At 37.3% G+C, this 27,380-nt stretch overlaps 1 protein-coding gene across 2 annotated transcripts in view; it reads left to right on the forward strand.

The window, feature by feature from the left end:
• Positions 1–27,380, forward strand: part of LOC134857153 (Bardet-Biedl syndrome 7 protein homolog) — a 159,762-nt gene that overhangs the window by 131,319 nt on the left and 1,063 nt on the right. For both annotated transcript variants that reach the window (XM_063873530.1, XM_063873529.1), the window contains exons 2-8: positions 17,993–18,095; positions 18,177–18,366; positions 21,988–22,250; positions 22,462–22,789; positions 23,139–23,680; positions 25,302–25,614; positions 26,241–26,461. In XM_063873530.1, the coding sequence (XP_063729600.1) occupies positions 18,000–18,095; positions 18,177–18,366; positions 21,988–22,250; positions 22,462–22,789; positions 23,139–23,680; positions 25,302–25,614; positions 26,241–26,461 (1,953 nt within the window). In that variant the 5' untranslated portion in view covers positions 17,993–17,999. The remainder of the gene's footprint in view (positions 1–17,992; positions 18,096–18,176; positions 18,367–21,987; positions 22,251–22,461; positions 22,790–23,138; positions 23,681–25,301; positions 25,615–26,240; positions 26,462–27,380) is intronic.

Genomic DNA, 27,380 nt, shown 5'->3' on the forward strand with positions numbered 1-27,380 from the left:
TTTGTGCTGCCTTAACGCCAAAGCTTCCCGACATGATAACAAAATGTTCTAAAAATACACACATGATCTGCAAAAATGGAAACAGTCGGAAACAGAGTGTGAAAATTATTGACAAATTTAGGGAGACATACGGGGTTTTCTGTAAGTGAACATGACAACTTGCAGGAAAAATCTAAAAAAGTCTGTAGCTAATGTCGATTCAAGACAAAATCAGCAGTTATGCAAAACAATCCTTTTTGCTCGGATGGAAAAAAAATTTTTTTGCATAAAAAGCCATAAAGCAGCGATTTCAAAAATTGGTTCGCAATTAAACTTAACTAGAAGCCCACAGCAGCCATAGTTGCTCTCGAACACTTCGATATTAACCACAATGACTTTTTAAATGAAAAATTTTATTCTTTCAATTGCAAACCGAGCTTTAAAAAAAATCACGGATAACCCACTGCTTTCCAAGTAGCACAGGAAGTTCCGACCTGTGCGCCTCAATCTCCACGGATTGTAAAAATATCGGGTTTCAACAATTTAATTCGAGCATTTTATCGGCAAAATAACTCGGTAACAATAATACTCAATTTATCGGTAAGAATGATATTTTTACCAAACTTTTGTATTGTTAACATCGGTCACATCGGCACAAAAAACTCCATAACTCAAAGCAAGCTGCAAAAATGGCCAGTATTTGTCCTTGAGACAAATTGCTCTTTTTAAAGGTCAGCCTTAATCAAGGCTGAACCAAATTAGAGCGAAAAGACGGTTAAAATCGGTTTTGGGGGGGACCGAACCTGGTTACGGAGCATCCTATCAGGTTCGGTGCACATTCGAGTTCTAGAAAGGAAATGACCTAGTCGGGATTCGAACCGGCGCCGAACCCGCCGGGACGCACCATGTATACGCTTGGCTACTGTCCCTGTAGGCATTTACTTTTATATGCATTTATACTCTCGCACATTTACGTTTATATGCATTTGTACTATTGTTTTATATTTGCGCTGCAACACGACCAACAAAAAAATTGGTTCGTACTAATAAAAGAAACTGAGCAAAGAAGTTAGTAATACTGGGTGGTGACTCGAGATTTTTTCCAGTTATATTCGAAAAAAACGAATATAAAACACAAAAAATAAAATAAACAATCAAACTGTTTATCTAAATGTCTTTACAATTTTTTGCCAAAAAATTATGTTGACTTTAAAACAAATTTTTATTCCAAGGAAGACAAAGGCGCAAAAAAAACATCAAAACAGATTTTCTGGCGAGAGAATAAGTTTTCATGCTTTAACCAAAAGCATGGGCGGATCGAGGATTTTCTCGAGGGGGGGGGGGGGGCGGATTTTCAAAAAAATTTTGAAAAGTTTGACGACCTTTTTTTTTACTTCCATCAAATTGATTTTTCGAGCTCTGCCAAAGCAGTAAAAAGACGCAATTTTGGCCAAATTTTCTGCGCCGCCGGCGAATTTAAAAAAAAAAACTGGTCAAAGAAGCCGTCGAAAATTGGGTTTTTTTTGCCGCGCTCTCCCCCTCAAAAATAGTATTTCTGGGCGCCAATGGCGCCTTTAGAAAATTTTTAGGTTCGGTAGGCCAAAAATAGAGTTCTTAAAAAGTACGAAAGGGGGACCCTTTGGGTCGGCAGGGGGTCGAATCTCTTAGGGGGAAAAAGCGTCCAAGCCGATACCCGCCCCCGCCCCCGCCCCCCTAAATCGGCCACTGACCAAAAACTATGGGCTGTATAATAATATTAATGCTTATTGCTCATAATGAGATAAATAATGAAATAGAATAGTAGATTAAAATAAGATCAAAATATAGATTATTGCCCTGAACGAAAAAAATAGCCTCATGCAACAATGTACTACAGGCCTGATGCAAAGATGGAAAAAATCTAAAAAAGAAAGATAGTTTGAGCGCGAGATTGGTCTGAAAAGACCAAACTGATCTGACTTTTTTCATCATATTTCCATTATTTTATTCTTCTAACATGATTTGAGTTATCGCGTTAAATGAGAACTTCAAGATAGATTGGCGACGATTCTCTGAGACGATCGGGATAAAAAATCAATCTGGTGGAATTTTCTCAATTCAGTTACGTATAGTAAAAATCAACGCAACGTTTAATAAAGAAAGTGTTTAATGGCTAGATTTTGTCAATGGCCGAAACTGAGAAGTCTCTGACGACATGAGTCTTGAGTGTGTCATAGTATCTAATTAAGTTCATCTTTCGACTCCAGTTTCATTCTAGTTGTTGCTATTTAATTTATCTATCTGTCTGGCGCTAACTAGTATTTAACCATCGGAGTTGTCTGTCACCTTTGGTTGACCGCTATTTCCTTGTCTCCGACTAACTTTCTACTTTACGGTTACTCAGCTTATCGGAATAATTTAACTTATCGAAACCGTATTTTCTCATGGCGCAGCCAACAGGACAAAGTGGGGGAAAAACCCACTGGGGATTACATCGTTTTGGCCCTCAACGTTCGCAGAGCCACCAATGCTATGGGAGTTTTGGTTTAACCGATTCCAATGGGAGATGGTGGCTAAACACAGTATCAATCCGAGAAATTTTTACTATGCCAGTACGTTAACCGCAGCGCAGGTTACGGCACTACCGGAGGAGGTAGACGGGAAAGATCGACTGACGTCGGATCAAACTCTAATCTCGAACTTGTACTTGTGTCCGGGGAGAAAGGAACAGATGAATTGCATAAGAGGAGGCCACATCTGGATCTATCTACAACCCGGTATTCTAGGGTATTAGATGCCATAGAAAAGGAAATTAAGAAAGAACGGAATGAAACTTATGAAACATTCCAATTATTGGCACGGAAACAACACATTGGAGAATCCTTGGAACAGTTCCACTCAGTTTTAAGCGGACTGGACACCCGAGGACAAAGATACCCGAGGAGGTGTACCGTATTGCGTTGTCATATGAACGTGGATCTAAGTATGCTAAATCATATGGATCGGCAACCGGGGGAGCAACAACCAGCGGCACCACCGGTGGAACTGGAGCGTTTCAGATAAAAACGGAACCGGTGGGGACAATCCGAGGAGGATATCGAAATAATAGACAGCGCGGCCGTGGATCGTTCAGGGGACGAGCAGCCATGAGAGGGGGAGCACCTAAAACGTGCTACAATTGTGACCAACCCATTTTTACTCAGTGACATCTCACTAGATGCCCAGCCAAAAATGCGACTTGTAACTTTTGTCGAAAGACGGAACATTACGAGAAAAATTGTCGGGGAAAGCGGTGGGACGAATTCAAAACTAGGAAGATGTGGATGCCAGTGAGATAGGAGACGCTGAGGATACCTATTCGCAACATAAAAACTCACTCTGGATGGGTAAACACAACGGAAAAGAGGCAACGATTGTGGGATTCGGACAGCTCAGGAGACTATGTTGTAATGGCTATCAAATCTCGGAGGGAAACTGAATTGAAAGTAGCCGGCTCTCGACTACCAATTAAGGTAAATGGTAAGCAAACGAACGTCTGGATAGATAGCGGACCACCGATCTCAATATTCACAGCTGGAGAGCTAAAAAGGACGTTGGGCACCGCAGGCGTAAACGTGAAGGCGCCACCAACGGAGGACGACAACTTCAAGGATTACGGAAACAATCCTTTACGGCTGCTAGGAACGATGAACGTATCATTGGAGATGAACGGATGGGTCACTGACGCGAACATCAAAGTAATAGGAGGAAACAGTCCATCGATTATTGGGAGAGATCTAATGACAAATCTGGGATTGCAGATAGTGCAAAGAACACCGGAGGAGAAGGTGATGTCAGTTCAAGGAGATCAACCGGTGGCCGAAACAACAGGAGAGGAGGATTCATGAGATCCCTGGCAGACTTATTCCAGTAAGCAATTTAACAATCTTTTTCATAGAGTCGGAAAAATTTAGAATTATAAGGTAACACGCGGAATTTTTCGAAACGCTAACGCCGATTCAACAAAAAGGACGGAGAGTGCCGATCACATTGCAAGATAAGGTTTTATAAGGAAATTAGTAAACTTTTGCAGCAAGGGCATATCGAAAAACTGGAAGAATGTTCGGATAAGTATTTTGTCTCTCCAATTGTAATAACAGTGAAAAAAGATGGACCATTAAAATTAGCGCTAGAATCCAGAGAGCTGAATAAACAAGTCCACAAGAATAAAAATCAAATGCCTAATTTTGAAGAGCTCATGGATACTGTAGGATAAACGATAAGCGAACGAAAACCAGGGGATGTATACTTTTCTACAATGGACCTACGTATGCGTACGGTCAACTACCACTTAGTCCGAAAACGAGCGTCCAATGCAATTTTTCGCTAATGGGAGGAAAATCAACGGGCACGTATCGTATTTGAACGGGGTTCTACGGCCTCACAACCGTGCCAGCGGAACTCCAAAGAATAATGGATACAATCCTCTCGGAATTTCCACAGGCACACGCATTTATTGATGACCTCTTGGTTGTCAACAAAGGCACGGAAATTGAGCATATTTCGGCGGTCGAGAAAATTTTGCGGAAGTTAGATCGAGAAATTATGTCGCTTAAACTTACTAAATGTCAATTCGCGTGGAAAGAATATGAATGGTTGGGGTATAAAATAACTTGCACCGGAATTACGCCGCTAATCCGAAAAACGGAACCGATCGAGTCTCTAAAAGCACCTAAAACGGTGTCGCAGCTAAAATCCTTTATGGGCTCCATTCAGATCCTACACAAATACCTCCCAGCACTCGCGGAATCCTCAGCCTCGTCACGCCCTTCATTAAGCAGAAAGAATGAATATATTTGGACTAGTGAGTGTCAAATATCATTCGAGAATCTAAAAAAGCAGGTGGCAAACATAGTGGAACTTCGGCATTTTGACATACACCGTGACACAAGAATTGTCTGTGACGCTAGTCATAACGGGCTCGGTGCGGTTCTTGAACAACTAAATTCCGACGGTTGGAGGCCGATAACTTGGCATCCCGGTATTTAAACGAGGCGGAGAAAAAGTATTCTACAAGCGAATTAGAGATGCTTGCAGTTGTATGGGGGCGGAGTATTTCCAAAACTATGTGTTGGGGAGAAAATTTTTAATCGTTAGGGACCATAAAGCTCTTGTATCGTTGCTAAATAGGAACAACAAAAAGAACAAGACGATGTTTAGTAGATTAACCAGATGGTTAGATCGTCTTATACCGTTTGATTTTCAAGTGGAGCACAAACCTGGAGCAAAATTTGGTTTCGCAGATTATCTATTGAGGCACCCAAGTTCGGACGCTAAACCGGTCAGCACATACGGTAGTATGTTTACGGTGGCGAAAATTAGTCAAATTAGTCGGATTTAAAAAGGGAGCTTTCTCCAAAGGTAGAATCGAGTCTCCAAAGGCTAATAAAAATAAACGCGTTTGTAATATATCGAATATCAAACAGCCGATAGAGGGCGAACAATCATGCGGTGGAAATTGGACCAATCACAGAGCGACGAATTTTATTCCCGGCAGGACAATTAAGCCTAGTAAAATTTTAATTGGGACTTTTATTGAGACAGATTTTAGTTACTCAAACTCAAGTACAAACATTCAACATTCAAAATCTAATTTAATTATGGAACAAAAGAAGAGAAAATTTTTGCAACGACACCCAAGCATTAGTAGTAGCGATGAAATTGAGAAGTCGACCAGGATATGCAAGCAGTCACCACAGAAGTCCGGAGCACTAAGAGTAACCCAATTATTTACATTCTTTCGGTTTATACCGGCGAACGTTATCCACCGGTTAATCCGGAAAATTGCGTTATGTCGGTTATTCCGAGAAATTGCAAAGTGGTTAGTAAACAAACCGCCCTTCCAGAACTGTTTAATCTTCGATTTATCGAATCGCAGTATAGTTCAGATCCTAACCGAAATGATTAAGTGCAAAGACCCATATTTACACACGAAAATTGCAGCTATGTGCAAATATTATGCCCAGTACACTGGATGCCCAGATTTTGATGTGAAAGACGGATGCGAGAGACTAGTCATTGCAAACACTTTGCAAGCGGCGGTGAATAACAGATTGCACTATTATCAAAATGGGAAATCGAGTATGTATGACGCGGCCAAGGACATCTGTTACCCGAGCCTTCTGTCATAAAGAAGGAATTGAAATACTTACCTCGCCAGTTAACGATCATCGGGCAACAGGATGCGTCGAGCCGACAATTGGTAGCATCAAGAATTCAGTATTAACGTATGCGCGGGAGGAAAAACCGGAACCCTTGGATCGGATGCTTGAAAGGGCCCTCGGTGCTTTAAGACTCGCCAAAAACTCCACCCTGAGCATAACCCCGTTTGAAGCGCACCACGGTCGGGAAGCTAACACGGTCCTCAGGAACTTGACCAAAAAGCCATCATTAAGGAATCTAAATTGGGAAAACGTAACTCGCTCAAAATCTGCCTGTTTAGATGAACGAGACCCAAACACTCAAGCGATGCCAGAACCGATGAACACAAACTGGGGAGTCTAATCTGATACGGAATTTGATGTGAATAACAGGCGTCACCCAATGAGACTGGCTGATGACCGGATTGCTAATCAGGACAATGAACCCGGGATTGTTCGGGCCTCGGATGAACCAGCCTCATTACCACAAGTGGTAGTAATGCAGCGGACAGGAGAGCGAAATCCGAATAGGTATAAACCATTGAAATCCAGTATAATAAATCAGAGTGAACATACTATTTAAATGAGTAATGGTGCTGTGCTTAGAAAATCGGGAGCAGCACTGAAATGGACGACTATTCAGAAGAAAAGAGCGCAGGGCCAAATCGCTGGGCCAATTCAGGTACCACCAACGCCGTGGGACCTGAAATGGAAGTTATTGGCGAACCAACCAAGCAACTCAAAAGGCGCCGCGGATCCTACCAACGCACCGTAGGAAAACGATCTAAACTCCAAATCAGGGACAATGTGGAGGATTCGTACTCGGAAGAGGATGACTATTTACCGCTGGCAACGACAAGACAAGCTATCGAGACGACGAATGAGGGCAACCCGGGAGCGGATGTTGAAGGGTAGAGACAAGGAACGTCTAGTGAGGGACAAGATCAAGTACCGATGGAGACGATAACGATTCAACCGAGCGAGTACGAGACGGCGACAAAGTTTACGATTGCACGAGAGGTGGAAATCGAGACCAACCGGAGGAAAGACGACACCACGAAAAATACACCACAGGAGACGGAGCGCGAAGTGGCACAAAATCCACAAACTGGAGTGAAAAAGCGGGGCAGGAAACAACGGCTTGTTTCTTATTCAAGCCAAGATTCAGCGATCTCATTGGACGAGACCAGCTCAAGACGGTCGGGCAGGAAGTGCACAGCAGTGATCAAGATGGGGGCAGTCATGAGTGACAACATTCAAGAAGCGAAAAAATCAGGAACAAAATAAAGAAGAGGAAAAACATGAAAAAAGAAAACTTAAAACATTCTAACGTCCAGGGAGAGGGCATGCCGTGAAGCGGCAAAAACTCAACTGTTTAAGTTTAAATGTGGTCGCAGTTGGTAAACAAAACTCTAGTTAAAACTCGTCGTTAACTTATTTCATTCATACAACAACATTTCACTTAGTACTTAAATTAAGTCATCACTTCTTACATGAATGGAATGTCATAGTATCTAAATTAGTTCATCTTTCGAGTCCAGTTTCATTCTAGTTGTTGCTATTTAATTTATCTGTCTGTCTGGCACTAACTAGTATTTAACCTTCGGAGTTGTCTGTCACCTTTGGTTGACCGCCATTTCATTGTCTCAGACTACCTTTCTAATTTACGGTTACTCAACTCATTGGATCAATTTAACTTATCGAAACCGTATTTTCTCAAGTGCCAAAGCAGAATGAGTCAGTTTTGCAGTCAAATTCCTGACGCCACTCTCCAATGTGTTTATTCAACTCAAAACGCAGGAAAGTTTTTTTTTGGTTAGATAGGGACATTATCGTAGCTTCTAGTGTGTATTAAAAAAAAATTTCCGAGTCCCCTTAACCACTGCGGGGCGTACGCATATAAATCATTTCAAACAAAAACCCTAATTGAAGTTTCAGGCAAGCAACATAATCATTTACTCTTGCAACTTCCAATAGATTTCGATCAAGTCGACTAATGATGCCTATTGCAACACCATTTGTTCCTTCTTAGTTTCCTTGCCATATAAATTTAAGCTTTCGGTCGCGATCTCTAAAACTTATTGTGCCGCTTCCTTTGGAACGAGTTTTTTGTAGAAAGCACACCGATCTACTTTTTTTGTTCTAGAGTTTCGCATATCTCAAGGCTTTTTTTCTTGTAGTGTGCCAGCGTTCCTTGAATGTAGTCAGAGCTTTTTTAAGGGTGGGTTTCCCCGTCATTTTAGCTTAAGTCATATTATAATTAGTAGCCAAAGGATAAAAAACAAAAATTTTAAAAGTAGCAGTCTGACAATTGTGAGCAATTTTTATTTGCATTTCAGTTCGTAGAAAGTTTGAGGAAGACTTTTTTTCTGAAACAGGTCAGTTGCCCTTTTTAACTTTCATACTTTTTTCATACTTTTTTAACTTCTCATAGTAGTTAAAACGTAGAGATTCTTTACACCCCTCTCCATTCAAGTCTTTATTGCAAGAAGTCTTTATTTAAGGCAAAGTAAGGAGAGCTATTGCTTGTAGGCCTTTACTTAAGTTGTTCGGAACGGTGCGCCTTGCATAGCCTTTTCAGACTGTTTGTCCTGACGTCATTCATCCAGGACCAATGAGCCACTTGGGCAGTTCGTCAAGCGATCAAAATACAATCATCTTTGAATTATAGATTGCATTTCAGCGATCTGTCGTGGTTCAAACGAAATTTAAAAACTTTGCAAATATTTTCCCAATGTTGATAAAAACAAATTGAATTTTTTTGTCTTGGTTCGAGCGAATAAAGCGAGCGAACAGGCTTCCAATAGATTAATTTAATAGATTTAAAGCATAAAAAGCTTCAATTAACGCGTAAAAAACTTTATTTTACTGGACTAAAACTAATTTTGTTTTCAATATTTTAGCGCCTCCTCGGAATCAAATACATCAAAAAAAAACGAAAATGATAAAAAAGAAAAAAAAATTTAAATTTTTTTGGTGGTTATGTTTTTTAGTCATTTTCCCTAAAAAAATTGTTTCGAGTTCCCGTTTTTTACTATGACTGTCGAACATTTCTTAACTCTAGTTTTTTCTTCTGCTTCTTTTCTCAAACCACGCCAAAAAAGATACTAACTTGACAAAAAAGTTTTTAGACTATGGTATGAAATTCTGTGCTACTTGCACAATAACAAGCTATCCTTGTGTACTTACTAGTTTCTTTAATTGAAGAAATTTTTATTGAAGAAATAATTGAAGAATTATTGATATTTAAATATTTTTTCAGCTTCTTTGTAGCTTCTTTGTACTGATGTTTGACCAATTGTGATGAAATTGTCATATTTCAAAAAATTGATAAAAAAAGGGTGTTTCAACGGGTTGCCATTTTTTTCCCAATGGGTCAAATTGGGTGCCTCTCAACCGCACTTTCATCTTGATTATAGTTCCTCTCAAGTGCATTTTTTTACCCTTAATACGATTATAATTGAGATTGTTATTTGTTTTTATTATATTAGCAAGTTTACTATGGGGCTGCGGAGTCTTTAACTCAAATCCAGAAACAACTTTAAACATTTTTGACATACCAGAGCAAATACGAGATTACAAAACAACATAAAAAATCTACATCTAAACAGCAGCAGTTTAAACAGAAAAAGAATTAATCTCAAAGAACTGGTCAATACTTGTGGAGTGAACAATTTTTATGTATCCACTGAGGCATGGTTTAATGACTCGAATGATAACAACTTATCGGCAATAGATAGTGATCATTTTGTCGCTTTTCGATGTGATAGATTAACACTTGTAAGCGAAAAGGCAAAAAACGAAGGAGTGATGGGCACAGACTTACACATGCTCCACCAGAAATATGACCACCTCTGAGTTGAAGTGGATTCATTAAAAAACAAAAGTGAACAATCAACACTATTAAACAATTCATGCGAACCAAACAAAACTAACAAAAAACTAATGGAAGAACTTGCTTTATCAGTTGATTTTGCGCTATCATAGAAATCTTTCGCTGTTTTTATGAGAGATTTCAATCTTAATTATTTAAATTCCGAAGAAAGAGAGTCTTTGGAAACAGTTTTGACGCCTTATAACCTAGAAGTTGCCAATCCATCAATACCAACGCATTCAAAAACGCTAATGGATTATTTTATTTCATGATTAAACTCAATAGAAATGAAAAACAAAGTTTTCAATTTCACTACCCCAATTTAAAGCTGACCATTTAGCTACAGTGTTGGTATCTTACCTAAAATTAATTGATAAAACTATGCTGTTTAAGCGTAAAATCTATGATAAACAAAAAGAGTCAGAAACCGATTTTTAAACTGCTTCAAAAAACAGTAAATAGGAACTCTTCTACGTGCAAAAAAAACCTGAAAAATGTTAAATTTTTTCAACTGTTGGATAGTTATTTGCTTAAACAATGCGCACCACCAAAATTTGTTTGTGTTCGTAACGAAAAACCTAAAATTCACTAGAAGACGATAATTTCAATTCAAAAATTTTTTATCCAAAAGCAACTGAGCAGCAGAAATGTAAGCTTATAAAGGACACTAGAAACTCTACAAAATCATCCAAAAAAATTGCGCTGCTGAAAAATTTTTTTGGTGAAAAGATAACCAATAACTTTAAAATGGCGATCTTACTAAACTACACATTTTCCAGACTTGGATGTTTTTTTTCAGAAAAAAAACGTAAGCAACGCTGTTAAAATATCAATCTACAGGCAAAAGAAACTTGCAAAAAATTTCAACAATCTCAATTGTTTTATAGTTAATTCCTTGAAAAATGCGCACAATCAAAAACTGTTTGTGTTCGTAAAGACAAACCAAAAATTAACTTCAAAGACGATAATTTCAAATCAAAACTTTTTAATCCAAAAACAACTGAACAGCAGAAATGGAAGCTTATAATTGACACTATAAACTCTAAACAATCATCCAAAAAAATGCGCTGCTGCAAAACTTTTTTGGTGAAATGATACCTAATAACTTTAAAATGGCGATCTTACTAAATTACAAATTTTCCAGACTTGGAGGTTTTTTTCAGAAAAAAACGTAAGCAATGCTGTTGAAATATTAATCTACAGGCAAAACAAAACTGCAAAAAAACTCAACAATCTCAATTGTTATATAGCTAAATCCTTGAAAAATGCGCACAGTCCAAAACTGTTTGTATTCGTAACGACAAACCAAAAATTAACTTCAAAGACGATAAGTTCAAACCAAAAATTTATTTCAAAAACAACTGAGCAGCAGAAATGGAAGCTTATAATTGACACTAGAATTTCTAAACAATCATCCAAAAAATTGCGCTGGTGAAAAGTTTTTTGGTAAAACGATAACCCTTAACTTTAAAATGGCGATCTTACTAAGTTACAAATTTTCCAGACTTGGATTTTTTTATTCATAAAAAAATGTAAGCAAGGCTGATGAAGTATTCAACAGAACACTAGCACTAGATCAATTAAACATGGCAAACAGCACTTGTTTTCTGGTTTATAAGTGAAGTTGAGTTTAAGAAAAACTGATTTATCTCAATGCGATTAAACCACCTGGAGCATCTGTCATAAGAGCTTGGGCTTTAAAAGATGATTTCAATGAAACAAACCCACGTCTCATTTTTCGTATGAAAAGAGGACCCAGATATAGCTGAGAATTATCGAACAATTTCAGTTACAGGTGCACTCACAAAAAATTTTAAAAAGTTATTATACAAACAGTTCAATGATTATCTTTTGATTAATAACCTGCTCAGTAAAACCTAATATGGTTTCAGAGCCTAATTTTCAACAATTGACGCATTTCTTGTATGCATTGAATTTTCAAGACACTTTTTAAAACTCAATACAACCAAAACTGCATTGATCAAATTTAGCAAAAAAACATCAAGCAAAAACAACACTCAAAATTAATTATTATTTAGGATCATAATAAAAAAGCCGAAAAACCAAAAATAAAGTATTTTGGGTTATTTTTTGATCCAGTCCTTACATTCCATGGGCATTCCTTGTCAAACAATTAGCGGGCAGAAGCTACTCTGCTCTGCGTTTAAAAGTTTTTGCTGATATCTGGAGTTCTTCAGCGTTTCGTAATATTTTCATGCAATTTTATGCAGGTTTTGCGATGTTTTGGCTTAGATTTTTTTACATCAAAGAAAGCGCGGCTAAATCGTGAACCCGAGTGTCAGTTTGATTTAATGTCAAGTCGAGCCTCATCTTCAGTTGTAGTTGAATTGCTGACAAAGCTTTCGCCTTGCAACGGAAAATCAAGCATAATTTACCATCAGCATACATAAGAATCAAGTACGAGAACCACATCATTGATTCTTTTCGTTTTTTTTCGAGATACTTTTTAAAACTCAATACAACCAAATATGAATCGATTAAATTTAACAAAAAAAAATCAAGCAAAAACAACAATCAAACAACAACAACAGGTGTTAAAGTTTTTCTAAGATATGTTGATGACATAGTTAGAACTGTCAAGGGCGATCCTGGGGTACTTCTCGAGGCTGCCAATAAGTTGCATCCAAACTTGCAGTTCACCATAGAAGAACTTGATAGTAACGGTAATTTGGCCTTTTTGGATTTAGTTGTCAACGGGACTCAGGAAACAAGGTCACATGTGGGTGGTACCAAAAACCCACTGATACCGGCACCATTCCAATTTTTAGAGGTTGCGCAACTGTGCAGTACAAAAGCAACGTTATTGAAGGGACGGTTCATGGGGTTTTCAGAATTACCTCAACATGGGAAAATTTTGACCAGGCATTGGAAAAAAATCGGAAACAATGGATTGAAAATCAATATCCGAAAAATTGGTCGGACAGGGTAGTGTTTGAAACTCTTAACAAGATCATTGAGAGAAAGCAAAACTTAGAGGTGAAGGCATCAGAACCGAGAAATGATAAATGGTTAAAAAGATCATCCCCCTAATTACAATGCAATATCGAGGTAATCCATCTCAACTGTTAGCCGCAAAGGTTCGGCAAATATCCGGGGCACAAACAATTTTTACAACAAGAAAATTGAAAACATGGTTGCCATCCCTCAAAACTTCCTTTGCTCGTGAACTGAGATCCAAAGTGGTGTATAAGCTTCTATGTAGTGGATGTAACACCACCTATGTCGGCCAGACAGTCCGACATTTAGCCACGAGGGTCGATGAACACCGCAAAGGGGACTCCACAGTAGAGCAACACTTGTTAGAATGTAATAAGGAGGTAGTTGGTACTGCTGAGCTGAAGTCAGAGATTATAGTTCAAACGGCCAAGACTCATGAGCTACTCGCACTAGAGGCTTTGCGTATTTGGAGTGAGAGGCCGAGGATAAACACACGCGATGAATTCAGGAGCCGGGAACTAACACTAAAAGTATAGTCTATAGATAACATGGCTAAAATTTAAAAAACTGACATGTCAGAATCAAAAATTTTCCCAAATCGAAATTTCATAACCATTAAAGAACAAAAATTAAAAAATCTCAGAAATTTACAGGAAATTAATATCAATGATTACATAACTTAGTATGTAACTACAGTTGTTTAAATTTGATTGGTCAAAAAGTTTTAGAGCATTTTTAGACATGTTTTTCATTTTTCAGATCTTTGATCATTTTGTAAATACTGTAAAAAAATTTTAATCCTCATAATGCACAAAATTTGCAAAAACGTTTGAAATAACATTTTAAATTTCTTATAACTATTGATGAGACCTAAAAAATACACTTCCAAGATTTAGCTGTCATTATATCGAAAACAGGTTTTTTCATCAGAAAATCAGTGTTAGTATGGAACTAAAATGAAAACAGAAATGCAAACCTATCAAACAGCAGCTAAACATATAAGACTATGAAATTCAGAATTAAGAGTTATTGTTTATCTATTTTAAGTTAAGATCCCTCTATGGCAACCTATGGAAAAACATCGTGGAAAAAATTTATTTGAAGACAAAAGTATTTTTGTAATAAAATTATTGATGATGCACACACTTTATGCGAAAAGCTTTACAATTCATTCCTGAACATTAATCTCGGTTTTCTACACTATATAATCATTCTATAAATATTTATTATACTAGACAAAAATTGCATGTCCTACACTTGCATCATGCTAGTATAAGAATTTTTAAAAAATAATTCCAATGTTTTCGCACTTTTTGTGCATCATCAGGATAAAAAAAATTTTGTTACAAGGTTTACAAAAAGATCAATGATCTGAAAAAATAAGAAACATCATGTTATTGCTTATCATTTTGCAATTAAAGTGTTCTTTTTTTTTAATTGAAGAATTATATTTACTTTTTGCATTTTAAAATAAACGTTACGGGTTACAAGAAATTTAAAATGTTAATTCAAATGTTTTCGCATATTTTGTGCATCATCAGTATTAAAATTTTTTACAATATTTACAAAACGATCAAAGATCTGAAAAATGAGAAACATGTCTAAAAATGTTTCAAAACTTTTTGACCAATTGTTATTTTTATTATATAAACTTTATAATCTATGTTGAGATTAAGGGGGTGTGAGCCCCAAACATAAATCAACGAGGAATAACGTTGCGACACGAATTACAGTTACAGGCAAAACGCCAGGAGCAAGTGTTCTGAATATCGAAATTGTTATTGAAGTAGGACCAGAGGAACTTCAATAGGTGAGACTTCAGTCCAATGTATTGATGAAAGTTCACGTAATCAGGCAGTAAGTTGCATAGTCTTGATTAAGGAATAAATTCAAATCAAACTTCATATTAATTGATTTTTTTTTTCGTAAAAGCAAGTCTCTTCAAGCACAGTTCACAGCTATCACTAATACGCTTCAATTGGCAAACGCGTAACTATTTGAGTAAATAATAAACTTCTGAGTGCGCGTCGCTATCTCCCAATGTCCCTGAGACAGCCGCCGCGTTTCCAACTTGAATCGCAATGGAGATGCGTTGTTTCATGTAAAATGAAGACTTTGGTTCTTGAGTAGTTTCGTTGAGTTTTCTACCCAGGGTCTTGAGAAATTTGAGCGTTTGTGGTCCGCATCCGCCTTGGATCTCGAAAGCAACTGGGGCGAAAATGTATCCTCGATTTATTAAATCAGCGTATTTCGAAGTTTTACGGTTTTCGGCTTCAGAGGCAGCCGAGAATTGAGATGCAGTGCCAGAGGACAGACGGCTTGGTGCCAGGGCGTCGACAACAGTGGCATCCCATATGAGTGACTGACTTCTCTCCCAAGGCACCAACGTGAGTCCATCTGGACGTTTCTGGTCTGCTGTGGACAGACCAGGAGGCTCGAGAACTGAAGGAATGTTGCTCGATCCTAAAGCTCGCTTCACTACATCGTTAATCATTGAATGGCGCTGAAGCCTGCCGGCGCTTCTCCTGCACGAATGACCGTGGCCTCCAAAAGTGTCGACGTGCTCACCACAACGGCAGACGTTGTGACATTCGACCAGAATGGCCAAAATGCAGTCTCTGCAGAATTCGGTATTTTAGCAGCAAGCCTTCCGAATTGGCGATTTAGAACGGATAAGGACGTTATTTGAACGATTAGCCAAACGGTGAAGGCTAGAAGATTCTGGAATTCTAATTTTTAAAAATTCGAATTATGACGTCATATTTCTGAGAAACGTCAGAGACGGCCATTTTAGCTAAAATAGCAGAAAGAAACAGAACAACTTTTATCTGCGATTACGAACAGTACGAAATCGAGACTAAAAAACTACAACGAACTACCGAACAGCAGAGGACGTTCCGAGTTGCAACTATTGTGCTGTTACAATAGTTGCAAGGCCGTTGCGAGCAACGGTGAAGGGTAAAACCCAGCCTTCCGAGTTATTGTGAACTGGATATTAAGAAGCTTGATTCACCGGATTCAAGAATCCGGAAGGGTCTCGGGACGTGGACTTTTATGAACTTATATTGAATTTTAGCATCCGTCATGTCCTGACTTGAATTTAATTAAGATCTTAATTCGTTTTGACAAGAATGAGGAGCTAGAAGTAGGGGGGAAAGGGTTGATCCATCTTCGATGGAGATGATGATTTTTATCTACTGAACAAAAACAATAGTAATATAATAAGTAGTAGCCCTGTTTTTAGGAGTGACCTCGTGGTCTGGGGATACAGAGACCCAGCCATGAGCTCACTAACTTTGCATGTAATTCAGTTAATTTGAGCGTTCTGGTCGAAGCCGGGGAACAGTAACGTTTTTGTCAGCCTGATGTAAGAAAGACCACCGAAAAGTACTGGCTTGGTAGAGACGGTGAAAAACATGCAAAGCTCTGTTTAGACGCTAGCCAGTCGTCTTAAGACTTAGTTTTGTTATCCGTCGATATGTATCTTCCGGGCGAATGTTACACGTGAGGCTCACATATGAGAACACCAAGACGAAGAGCGAGAGATATTCGGAGATGGATATTGGAAAGCTTGAGGCCCAAAGGGCGGTGAGCCAAGCAGACTGTAGCTTACCCTCGAAAGACTTAAGACGAATGCGAGATTTATTGGCAGGTGCGTCGGTGATCAGATTATTAAACCGGGTTCTGTATACGGGGTCAGACCAAGACTTCTGAAAGTTGTTCTCGGGGATAGTAGTGGAGCCAGAGAGCTCATACCATTGTAACAAGGCTCCTTCATACAAAGGGTCTGAGAAAGGCTTATTGAGGATTTCGGAACAAAGGAGTGAAGAACTGCCAACAGACGAGAGATACCCGCATGCGGCAAGAACAGACAACAGAGGCAGATCCTAATCCGAGACCACCTATCCGTCTTGGTACTCTATGCCAGAAATTAGTTCCGCTAATGTCCAACCGCACTTTTCTTAAATTATAGTTCAAGGTAGTAGACGACCTGGTGGCATACAGTGATGCTGGTGTTGATGAGAGGTAATGATCTAAGTCTATCATATAATCGCCATTGATGAGCCAAGAGAAAAATAGTAAATCGATAACTTGAAGACATAAGGAAATGGGAAGTAAGTTCAATGCCGCGAGTCTTTCTTTGTATGACAGATCATTGAAATCTAATATCCAGTTTGTAGCTCTTCGTTGAACCGATTCAATGGTTCTCATGTCGGTTTTAGACGGACACCAAGCTGGAATACCGTAACTCAAGATCGGTAAAACCATTGATTTGTATAGATGAAGTTTTTGTTGATATGGCAGTAGACGAGACACATTTCGTTTGACCATGTGAAACATTTTGTTTGCTCTGTCACAGACTTTCTGAATATGGGAAGTCCATTTTAACGTGTCGGAAACTGTTATCCGTTAGTCTTTCTCGCTACGACTTTGTTCCAAATAGATGTTATTCAGCTTCAGTGCAGGTGATTGCGAATTGGCGCTGAATGTCATGATGTGACATTTCGAAGCATTAAACTCCATTGAGTTTGCGGTACACCAACGTTCACAAATTTGTAGATCTTCCTGAGCCGGCGAGTAGGCGTTTCTCTTCAAAATATCAAGGAATTTGCTATCGTCGGCAATCAAATTTAAACAACTGTAATTGCATAATAAATTACCTAATCATTGATAAAATTTTCCTGTAAATTTCTGCGATTTTTTAGTTCTTGTTCTTATACGTTCCTTGGCTAAGAACATGTAACTCGACACGAGAAAAAAACAATATATTATGTAATCCAAATAAATAATTTCGTTGTTTTGTCATTTATTGTGCCGAGTACGCACGCGGCACAAATTATTTTTAATTGAAGAATTATTTTACAATCAACGGGAACCGGATATGTGTAGATTTACTGCGCTGCGATCTTTTATTTCAGCGCTTGTTTTTTCCTTGGTCCTGAGTTTAGAATTCTGGGTTTGATTTTAACCTAAGATGTTTTATAGCGTGTTTTGCTTTAGTGATGTCGCATTGATAAATTTCAGATATAATGTCCCTTGTGCTTCAGCGGCTGGACTATATCAATTTAGGGCAAATAAATACAAAATGCTTAGAACTTCTTCCAGGCAAAGAAGGCCAAACTCAGGTATCCTCATCTCATTAAATCAATTAATCGTTTTTGATGTCTTTACAACAATAATTAAAACTATTGCAAATTTGATTTAAGAAAGTGGTAGTCGCTGATAGAAATGACAACTTGATAGTTTTTGGCGTTAAGAAAGGCGCAACCAGTACTGTGTTCAAAGCTCCACTCCAGAAACAGGTTGATGTCATAACGTTAGGTGGTCAGCTCGGAAGCCCTTCGGACAAAATTTTTGCAGTGACACTTTCAGATGTGAAAGCTTTCAATCGAAAAGGCAAGTATCAGCAATTAGCAGAAACGTTAGAAATGCTGCACCCGTAAAGCTTTTTTTCCAATAAAGCCAATAATAAATTAGCTTGAGCATGCTTTAGCTGAATTATGATAGTACAAAACCTGAATACTCAAAAAGCCAATAATGGAAAGGACTGAACGTAAAGTTTGAACTAAGAAGTTTGACGGAGATAGTAGCTCGCATTTGCATTTTTCTCTCATTCTTATTGGGTGATCATTCTCATTTCCTAGCACAAACAACATATTGGCATTTTTCTGGCATAAAATTGTAGAAATTGGTCCTAGGTTCCAAGGTAGAAATTTTCAGACTGTAATGCAGTTTGCATTGTTAACAGCTACTTTTTAAAATTCATATTAACTTTTCTTTGCGCACAAAGTTTTCAAGGTGCTTCTGACGTTGAAGACTTTGTAGCTATTCTTAGAATTTAGCGGGGAAGAGCTGAGTTCAAAAGATTCTTCAGTTTTATTTGTTCTGATGTCATTTTTGTCTTGCTAGTCTTTATTTTTTCGATTTCATGACCTGCTATAGTTGTTTCATCAATTTATCATAACTGAATACGTTTGGCCAGACAAATGTCAAGATTTTTTCAAATCAAGAATTGAAAAAAAAGAAATTATGTAGCGGTGAATTTTTTCCATTGAAAGAAGAGATTTTCACTCTAAAATAACTTATTTTTTTTAAAAGTGCTTTTCTATCTAAATAGCGCTCTGCTAAGTTTTTATCAGCTTACTTAGCTTTTGCTACACTAATGGACGGTCCAAGGCAAGCGGTAGTTCTGATCCAAATAAAATGTTTTCTGACTTTTAGCTTTAATTATTACAGTTTTACTCAATATTGATTCTAACTTCAGCTTTCTTTTGTATCTTGGTCTCAGTGATTTGCAAAGTGCTGCAAATGGTCCTTTTTTGTATTAAAAATCAGCGCACTAACAGCCATCGCAATCTTAACATAATGTGTAAGTGCTGCCAGTAGTAATAAATATTTTTGTGTTCGTGTTCAGTACCATTTTCACTAATTTGAGATAATGAAAAGTAATTTAAAAAACTAGTTATTTAATTATAATTCACTCTTTTGAGATTGTCTAAAATTGTAGAAAAAAAGAAGAAGATGGCTGTCCGAAAAAATGCCTTTTCGGCTACGCCTTTCTAACCAAAGGGCATAAATGGGCGTGGGACTAGGGTTGATGTTATATTTCTCACAAAAGTAGCTTTGTAGATTTTTCAGATCACGCTCAAACTCAGTTTTTAGCGGTTCGGTTTTTGATTTTCGGAATTCACGTCACTATCATTTGATAAATGGAAAGCAATTTACCATCTCCAATAACAAAAGTAAACGTAGTACGGAGAAACACGTGAATCTGACAAATTTGTCGGAAAGTGGATTTGCTTAATTTATAAACCTCAATATTTCCATGCCCGCCCTTCCTATGTAGTCTAGAGGTAAATTGATTGCCTTGGGAGCCTAAGAATTTGAGTCATGACTGGACGTTACTTTTTGTTCCGACAATTTGAAAAATGGGGGAAAACTTCGGGGGGTAACCTTTTGTTCCGACAATTTGAAAAATGGGGGAAAACTTCGGGGGGTATTTTAGTTTTTTCTTTTTTTTATGAACATCATCGGAGTGAGTAGAGTGATAGATCATGTTAAAGCTTTTTCTGTCGTGATTCGAACAACATTTAAAAATTTCCACAATGTCCAAGTGTTGAGAAAAACCGGTTTGAAACTTTGGATTTTTCATTTTCTAATTTCTTTAAAGCTCATTTAAGTAGCTTTGAAGCTTGCAATAGCTTAGTTTAAGCCGTGAAAACTGAGTTTTAATGGATTAAAGTTAATTTTTTTGGAGTATTTTAAGCGCCGTTGGAATCGAAAACTTCAAATATTCAAAAAGTCTGCAATTTGATTTTCGTTTTTTAGTCATTTTTTAGAGCAATTGTTTTCCAAATTGCTTGTGATAATATGATTGTCAAGTATTCCTAAGCTCTGTTTTTTTGGTTTAGATTTTTTATCACACCGAGCAGAAAAAACGACACTAATTTGAAATAAATTTTTGGTTATATTTTTAAAGGAAATGGTTGGAACATTCTGCGCTACTTGCGCAGTAACCAGCTATCATTAATTGTTTGTTTTTGCTCTGAGAAATTTTAAAAAAAATGATTGTGCAAAAGAATAGAAGTTTCGATTTGTTTTATTTTAATTTTTTGTACGTTATACTTTTTTTTTTCAAGAAGTCGTTTATGCCTAATTTACTAACTTTTTAAGCTTGTGTATAATATTTTCAACCACGCGCAAAAAACAACACCAATTTGAAAAAACTTATTAATTTGAAGAACTTTAATTTTGTAGTTTTTTTGAGTATGTTCGGAACATTCTCTGCTACTTGGACAACAACCAGCTATTTTTGTTTATATCTGGGATATGATCGTGTTATTTTTGTCTGCGTATTTTTGGTCGGCTTACTTATCCAACCATGGACTTTGCTTAAAGGCTCAAGGAGTTTTCACCGCTTCAGTGTAACGTAACTAACATTTGTAAAGATGAAGGCAGTTTCAAGATATTGTTTAATTTCCATTTTTTTTTCGCTTTAAAAGTTCTTCTGGTTTCTGGTGCTGGTTTCATTTTGCAAGCATAGTGCAGCTTTAAGTTATCCGGACAAAGCGAATAAAATTTGAAAATTGAAACGCAGTTTACTCAATGGACTTAAATTAGGGCAAAAATTGATAATGACAAAACTTGCTCAAAATTTTAGCAGAATTAGTTTGATGTAATTTATTTTGCAAAATTTGGGTCCTAATGTTTTCCCTGAAAACTACCATTTTTGGTGTTTAGCTGAGTGAAAATGAAGCCTTAATTATTAATTCTGTTTAAAAAGTTATATCTCAGTGAGCTTATTATGTTTCCCAACAAAGTGTAAGAAGAGAATAATCTTCTCAATTTTCGTTTGATAGCCCTTTAATGTCATTTTACTAAATAAAATACCAAGTTTTTGCGCAAATTTTTTGAGATTAAATCCTTCTTAAATTTTATTGCAAAAGTTTGGCCAGAATTTTGCAAAATAGTGTGCACCATATTGATTTCTCTATAGTTCTAAGCAAGTTTTTCATCAGTTTTATCTGAAATTGACCTATTTTGAGAAAAACGAGTTTCAAATTTTATTTGTTTTTGCCGGATAATTTAAATCAGCACTCTACTTATGTAATTGATAAAACTGATGAAAAAACTTGCTTAGAACTTTAGAGAAATCAATATGGTGCAAACTATTTTGCAAAATTCTGGCCAAACTTTTGCAATAAAATTTAAGAAGGGTTTAATCTCAAAAAATTTGCGCAAAACTTGGTATTTTATTTAGTAAAATGACATTAAAGGGCTATCAGTGATTTCTTTTAGTCGTTTGTTGGCCTTAGCTCGTTTGTTGGCCACTTGAGATGTTTTTGAACGAGGCTGTAAATATAATGCCATGGTGTTTTTGGATAATATTAAGTAGAAGCTCTTCTTTAGGTATTCAGCTTTTACCTTAATTCTTCTCGAAATATAAGTTAAAAGGCTAAAAATCTAGAGCTGTTCAATCTGGAAGTTGGGGTAATATTGGAAATTTTTTATTAACAGGGAAAAATTTTCTGTCCTTTCCCTCGGGGATGAGTGGGCCTGTAAAGTCGTGCGTAGTGAAGGGAAGCAGCATGTTTCTGGCGACAGATCACGTGTACAACAGATTTGTGGACTTGAAAGAGACCGACTATTACCTTCTCACGGATAAAATAAACTCGCTCTGTGTGCTCAACACTTCTGATACTGATATGCGTGTAGTGCTAGCATGTCAAGACAGGCTTCTGAGAGTGCTTGTGGGATCTGAGCTGCAGTATGAGGTCGAGGTTAGTTGGAGCATTTGATGTGCCAGAAACAAGATAGGAAACGATTACAAAAGTGGCAAATTATGGATATCTTCTTGTTGAAGTTCTAACCTGAAAAAAAAACAATTACAAAAAAAAACAAAATCGAAAAAAATGTATGGGCAGTTTTGTTTTGTTGATTGTTTCCATTAATTACCGAACTATGGTATCTGAACGTGAACTCTTTTCCCAGGTACCTGGCAACCCAACATGTGTAACATTACTGAATAGAACCGGTGGCTATTCTGGAGAGGAAGTTGTGTATGGAACGAGTGACGGACAATTGGGTGTCATCTCCATCGGAAGATCCAATCCAGACCATGGCTGGTCCCACTCCAACGAACTGGGTCGGGGAGGAGTGACCTGTATAGACTTCTACAACATATACGGACCCGATGAGCCATCGTGTATGATTGTAGGCAGAGATGACGGATATGTGGAAGTGTTCACGTTGTCAGACTTCGAGGATCCGAAGATTGTGTTTTCGTTTTGTGCCAACGAGTCAGTAACTGGAGTAAGAGGTGAGCGTGAGTTGATTGATAGTCTTTCTTCTGTATTGGTTACACAAACAAACACTCGTTCAATTTTTCCAATCGAAGTCGCTAGTTTTTTTTATTCAATTTCAAATTCCAGGTTTATTGCATTACAATCGTTCAAAGAAAGCTGAGGAATTACAGTCACTTTTGAGGATGTTAATACTGGCTGCTGTTGCGCAAATGATAGCGAGAGTCTTAATTGATACTTTGATGGATCTCAATCCATGAACCTCTGCAGAAAATGAGGATTTAACGTATATGCTTTTTTCTGCTTTTTTCGCGGGTTCAAAAAATTTTGACAAAAAATTGATCAAAATTGTTGAATTAATTGCAGGCGGACAAGTGAATTCAAGCGGAGTGGATGAAATCATAGTGACCACATACAAGGGCTGGGTGTTCGGACTAACTTCAGAGATGCAAGACATCGTCGTGCATTCTTCAGATGCGCCCCTGCCTACAGTTGTGAACGAGAACCAAGTGCAGAAAGTGACCGAGCTTGAAAACGAAATCAAAGTAATGCAAACGACATTAAGTAAAGAAAAAGAAAAGTTTCAACAGGCTTCGGCCAGTGCTAAGTCTGGCCAAGCGTATTCAGCAGCGGCGCCGTTTCAAGTGAATGACAAATTCGTGCTAAGTCGAGAAGACGCCAGTTATATTCTAGCTCTGGAAACGCAAGTATCACTTGACGTGATTCTATTACAAAGTGACGTTCCAGTGGACATAATAGACTCGGATAAGAGTTCGGCGGTGATGAGCACAAGTGAATGCGATCCTTCGGAGGGGAACTTTCTGCTGGTCACTTTCAGGTGTCAAGCCAACACAACCAGGTTTGAAGTGAAGCTCAGAACAATAGAAGGCCAGTATGGCACATTGAAGGTTAGCTATGGACTGCTTAGTTTTCTTTGGAAATTGGCTACTAAGGTTATAATAATGTAAAGGGTATTTTAATTACATTTTCGACAGCATGATTCTTATAGCCGGGTAATACTATTTTTAGCGGTTTGATTTATAAAGCTTATTCAAATTGATTAGCTAAAAGGAACCCATATTGCGCGAAAATAAATATATATGAAGTTTTTTGCTTTGTTTCACTTCCTTTAAAAGACAAAGTGACCTGAATGAGTTTATATGCAATTACCTTAACTTGATTTTGCCTAATGTGAACCTTGTTGTTGATGCATAAAACTAACGTTGCTTAAGAAGAACTTAACTGCAAACTGAAGACCTAATTATTCAATGGGCGAGAAGAATCGGAACATGTATTTTAGCTGAATTTAAATCCAACATCCTTAGTATGATGACATGCCATAACTTGACTCAGCCGGGTCCAAGAGCTTTATGTCTAGAGGTTTGGGTGATAGTAGGGTTGTGCAGTTACTAGTAAGTAAAATTCGTTTACTAGTAAGTTACCACTTTTTTACTAGTAAGTTACTTTGAATTACTAGTAAGTTCAAAAACTCAGGGTCTGCTTGAAAACTACCGAGTTAGAAGACTATTCATTTTACACCAACTCAAAATCAGCTAAATAATCATTATGATCAGTATTTTTAAGTAAAGCAGCGTTGCATTATATGAAAACATGTTTATCTGCTCTTTCGACTGATAATTGAGCCTCATTTCTTTCAAAAATTTCATTTTGGTTCAACTTACTAGTAATAAGCCTTATTTTACTTACTAGTAAGTTACTAGTACATTTACTAGTAACTTACTTACTAGTAAGTAATTTCGCACAACCCTAAGTGATATGTTACAATAGGTGGCAATTTTGAGAATAGTGCGTGTATTAAATTTGAGAACCATAATGCACAATTTAGTCATTTAATTTTCAATCACTTGTACTTACTACTAAGATAGTTTTTGTAAATACATTTCTCTGCCAAATGAAATGCTATTCAAAAATTCAATTTTTACTCTTTCGCCAAAAAGTGTTCCGGTACTACTATGAAAGAGTGGTCCCTTGAAAATAACCAGGTCCCTTGAGAATAAGACACCTAGAGCTCTCAAATCGTTTCATAATTATGATTACGCCTTTCAGAAAGATGTCGCAGTATATTTTCAAACAAATTTCATGTTTTGTTACCTCTTAAAACCTCCCCCTCACCAATTAAGGTTGAAAATTTAAAGAAAACCGCCAATAGTGGGTTTTCATGACAAATAAATCAACCCAATTATATGGTTGTTAAGCCGTAAAATAAAGTAGAGCGAGCAAATTTCAATATATCAACAACAGTGATTACAATTTTTAATCTGAAAAGTTTCTGGCTGAACATATTTTGCAAGATTTTTGAAATGAATAATTTATACACAAATTAGTTTTCAAAATTATAACATGCGAAATGCATGCGGGACCTGTCTATCATAGTTGCTTTTTCGAGGGACCACACTATCATAGTAGTACCAGTGTTCCAGTTAGGCTTTTGAAATAAATTTTAAATAATAGGCGAAGTATAACATACCACCTTTGTAATGTATCACCGAAGTTAGTTGTTTGATACAGGTGTATGTTACTCCTAAGACGCAACCAAAGTTCTGTCAAGTACTCGAGTACGTGATCAAACCCCTCTCACTTCACCAGAGGTCCCATTACACAGACGAAGGGAAAGATTACAACGAACTTACAATAGAGGGAAACTTCAGTTTGTCCGATATGCACTCGTGGGTTCGTTATTGTCTCCCAGAGGTATCCGAGAGACCTCCAGCTGCGGAATCGGTCAATCTTAATTTCGTATCTGTGTTTCTGGACACGGACCTGTCAATCATGTACGAGAAGAACAAGGCTGTCTTCAAATCGGACAATATTTCGACAATAGGTCAATTTCATTACTTGATCTGCATTGTATGATTTTAAGGTTTATGTGTGTATTCCAGCACATGTCGAAGAAGAACACATCACTGAATGATTTTCAGAAGCTCAATTCAAAAATAGCTTTTAATCCAATTCTTGGAGAAGTTTTAAGTATTGTTAATTTTCATCGATGATACTATATGGTGTAGTATGTAGTGGCGCCAGTATGAGATGCCATGAAGTTTGTTTTTGGGACTCTTTGAAGTCAAGTTTGGCCCTACATTTTGAGGTTGAAAAATGGATTTAACTATAAGAACTTTCATATTTATAGAATAAAATGTATCATCTTATAAAAGCTCTTCCATTCAGGGAAATGTAAACGATTAACACTTTCTTGAAAAAATTGACCTAACTTAAGAAAACTGGATTGATAGGTAGTTTTCATTATTCTGCTTATCGATCGAGTTTTCTTAAGTTAGGTCAAGAAAGTGGTAATCGTTTACGTTTCACTGAATTGGAAGAGCTGATAAAAGATACTATATTCTATTCTGTGAAAAATAAGAAAAAATATCATTCAAAATAATTCGCTGTACTTTTCAAACGCTTTTCCATTTGACTGATGGCAGCGTATTGAAGTCAGTTTTATTTCAGCCATTTTGAAAGACGTGATTAGTCGGGAGGCAATTAAACGGAAAGTGTCTTTGAATGCGAATGTAAGTATGGAGGAGAGCACTGTGGCCCATGTGTTGCGTCTCATCCATCCTAAGATGGAGTACCAGACCATGCTGGCTAAGAAGGTCCAATTGATTGACGGACTGAAGGACCTGCAGATGCAGGAGGATGACATCTCATTCCTAGCGCCAGAATATCAGGTACTTCAATTTTTATGGTAAAAAATTCACTTGTTGCGCTTGCGATTAACAAGTGCATTTTTTGGAAAAAAAACAGCTTGTCTAACAAAAGCATGTGAGTTCGCCAACAGACATATTTTGAACATCTATGAATTCTAAATGCCTCAAAGTTTGTTTTGTTGGCTGTAAGTTTGGCAACTTCGATTTGATCTATTTTAGTTTTTTTTAACAAATGATGAACGTAGTTCATAGGTCGTGATGATTTTGCATTAGTTTTTTTTTACAGGAAAAGTCTCAAAGTCTGTTCACATTCTATAATGGTGTTCCTGCGAATCGCAGAGGAGCTATCAGTAGGCCTTAACAGTCCTGTCGGGGATACTCAATTTGTATTATCTCCTCAGATTCCAGACTGTGTTATTTTGTTGAGTGAAGCTCTTTTTCGCGCCTCAAGGCCGTTTTTTTTTCATCTACAACTTTCACGTGGTACCACTATTGCAGCCGAAATTGGTCAGGCTGTGGTAGACCTGAAGCTAGAGGTCAAGTTAGAGCTAGTCCTCACACACTATCATTGCCATGGCATGGGATCGAATACTTGATCTGACGATTTCAAAGTGAACGCCTTACCACTACGCTAAATGCCTCTATGATCTGCCACGTTCATATTTGATTTGATTTTTTTTCGGTTTGACTTTTGACTAGGAGTAATGAACGTAGCGAGTACACTTATAAAGGTCTTGGTGATTTTTTTTTGTTTTTAAAGAAAAAAGTCTCAAAATTTGTTCTCACCCAATTTTGAATTTTCGCGGTTAACTTTTGATTTTTTTTTTTCAGTTCACTTCATTTCTTCTGTTAAAAGGAAGGCAAACTCTGCTATCCAACAGCAAAAGTGTGAAAATCACGAAAAACATGATCAACTTTGAAATGGGAAAATTATTATCAG

The sequence above is a fragment of the Symsagittifera roscoffensis genome, chromosome 1 (assembly GCF_963678635.1).
Source record: "Symsagittifera roscoffensis chromosome 1, txSymRosc1.1, whole genome shotgun sequence".
NCBI classification, from domain to species: Eukaryota; Metazoa; Xenacoelomorpha; order Acoela; family Convolutidae; genus Symsagittifera; species Symsagittifera roscoffensis.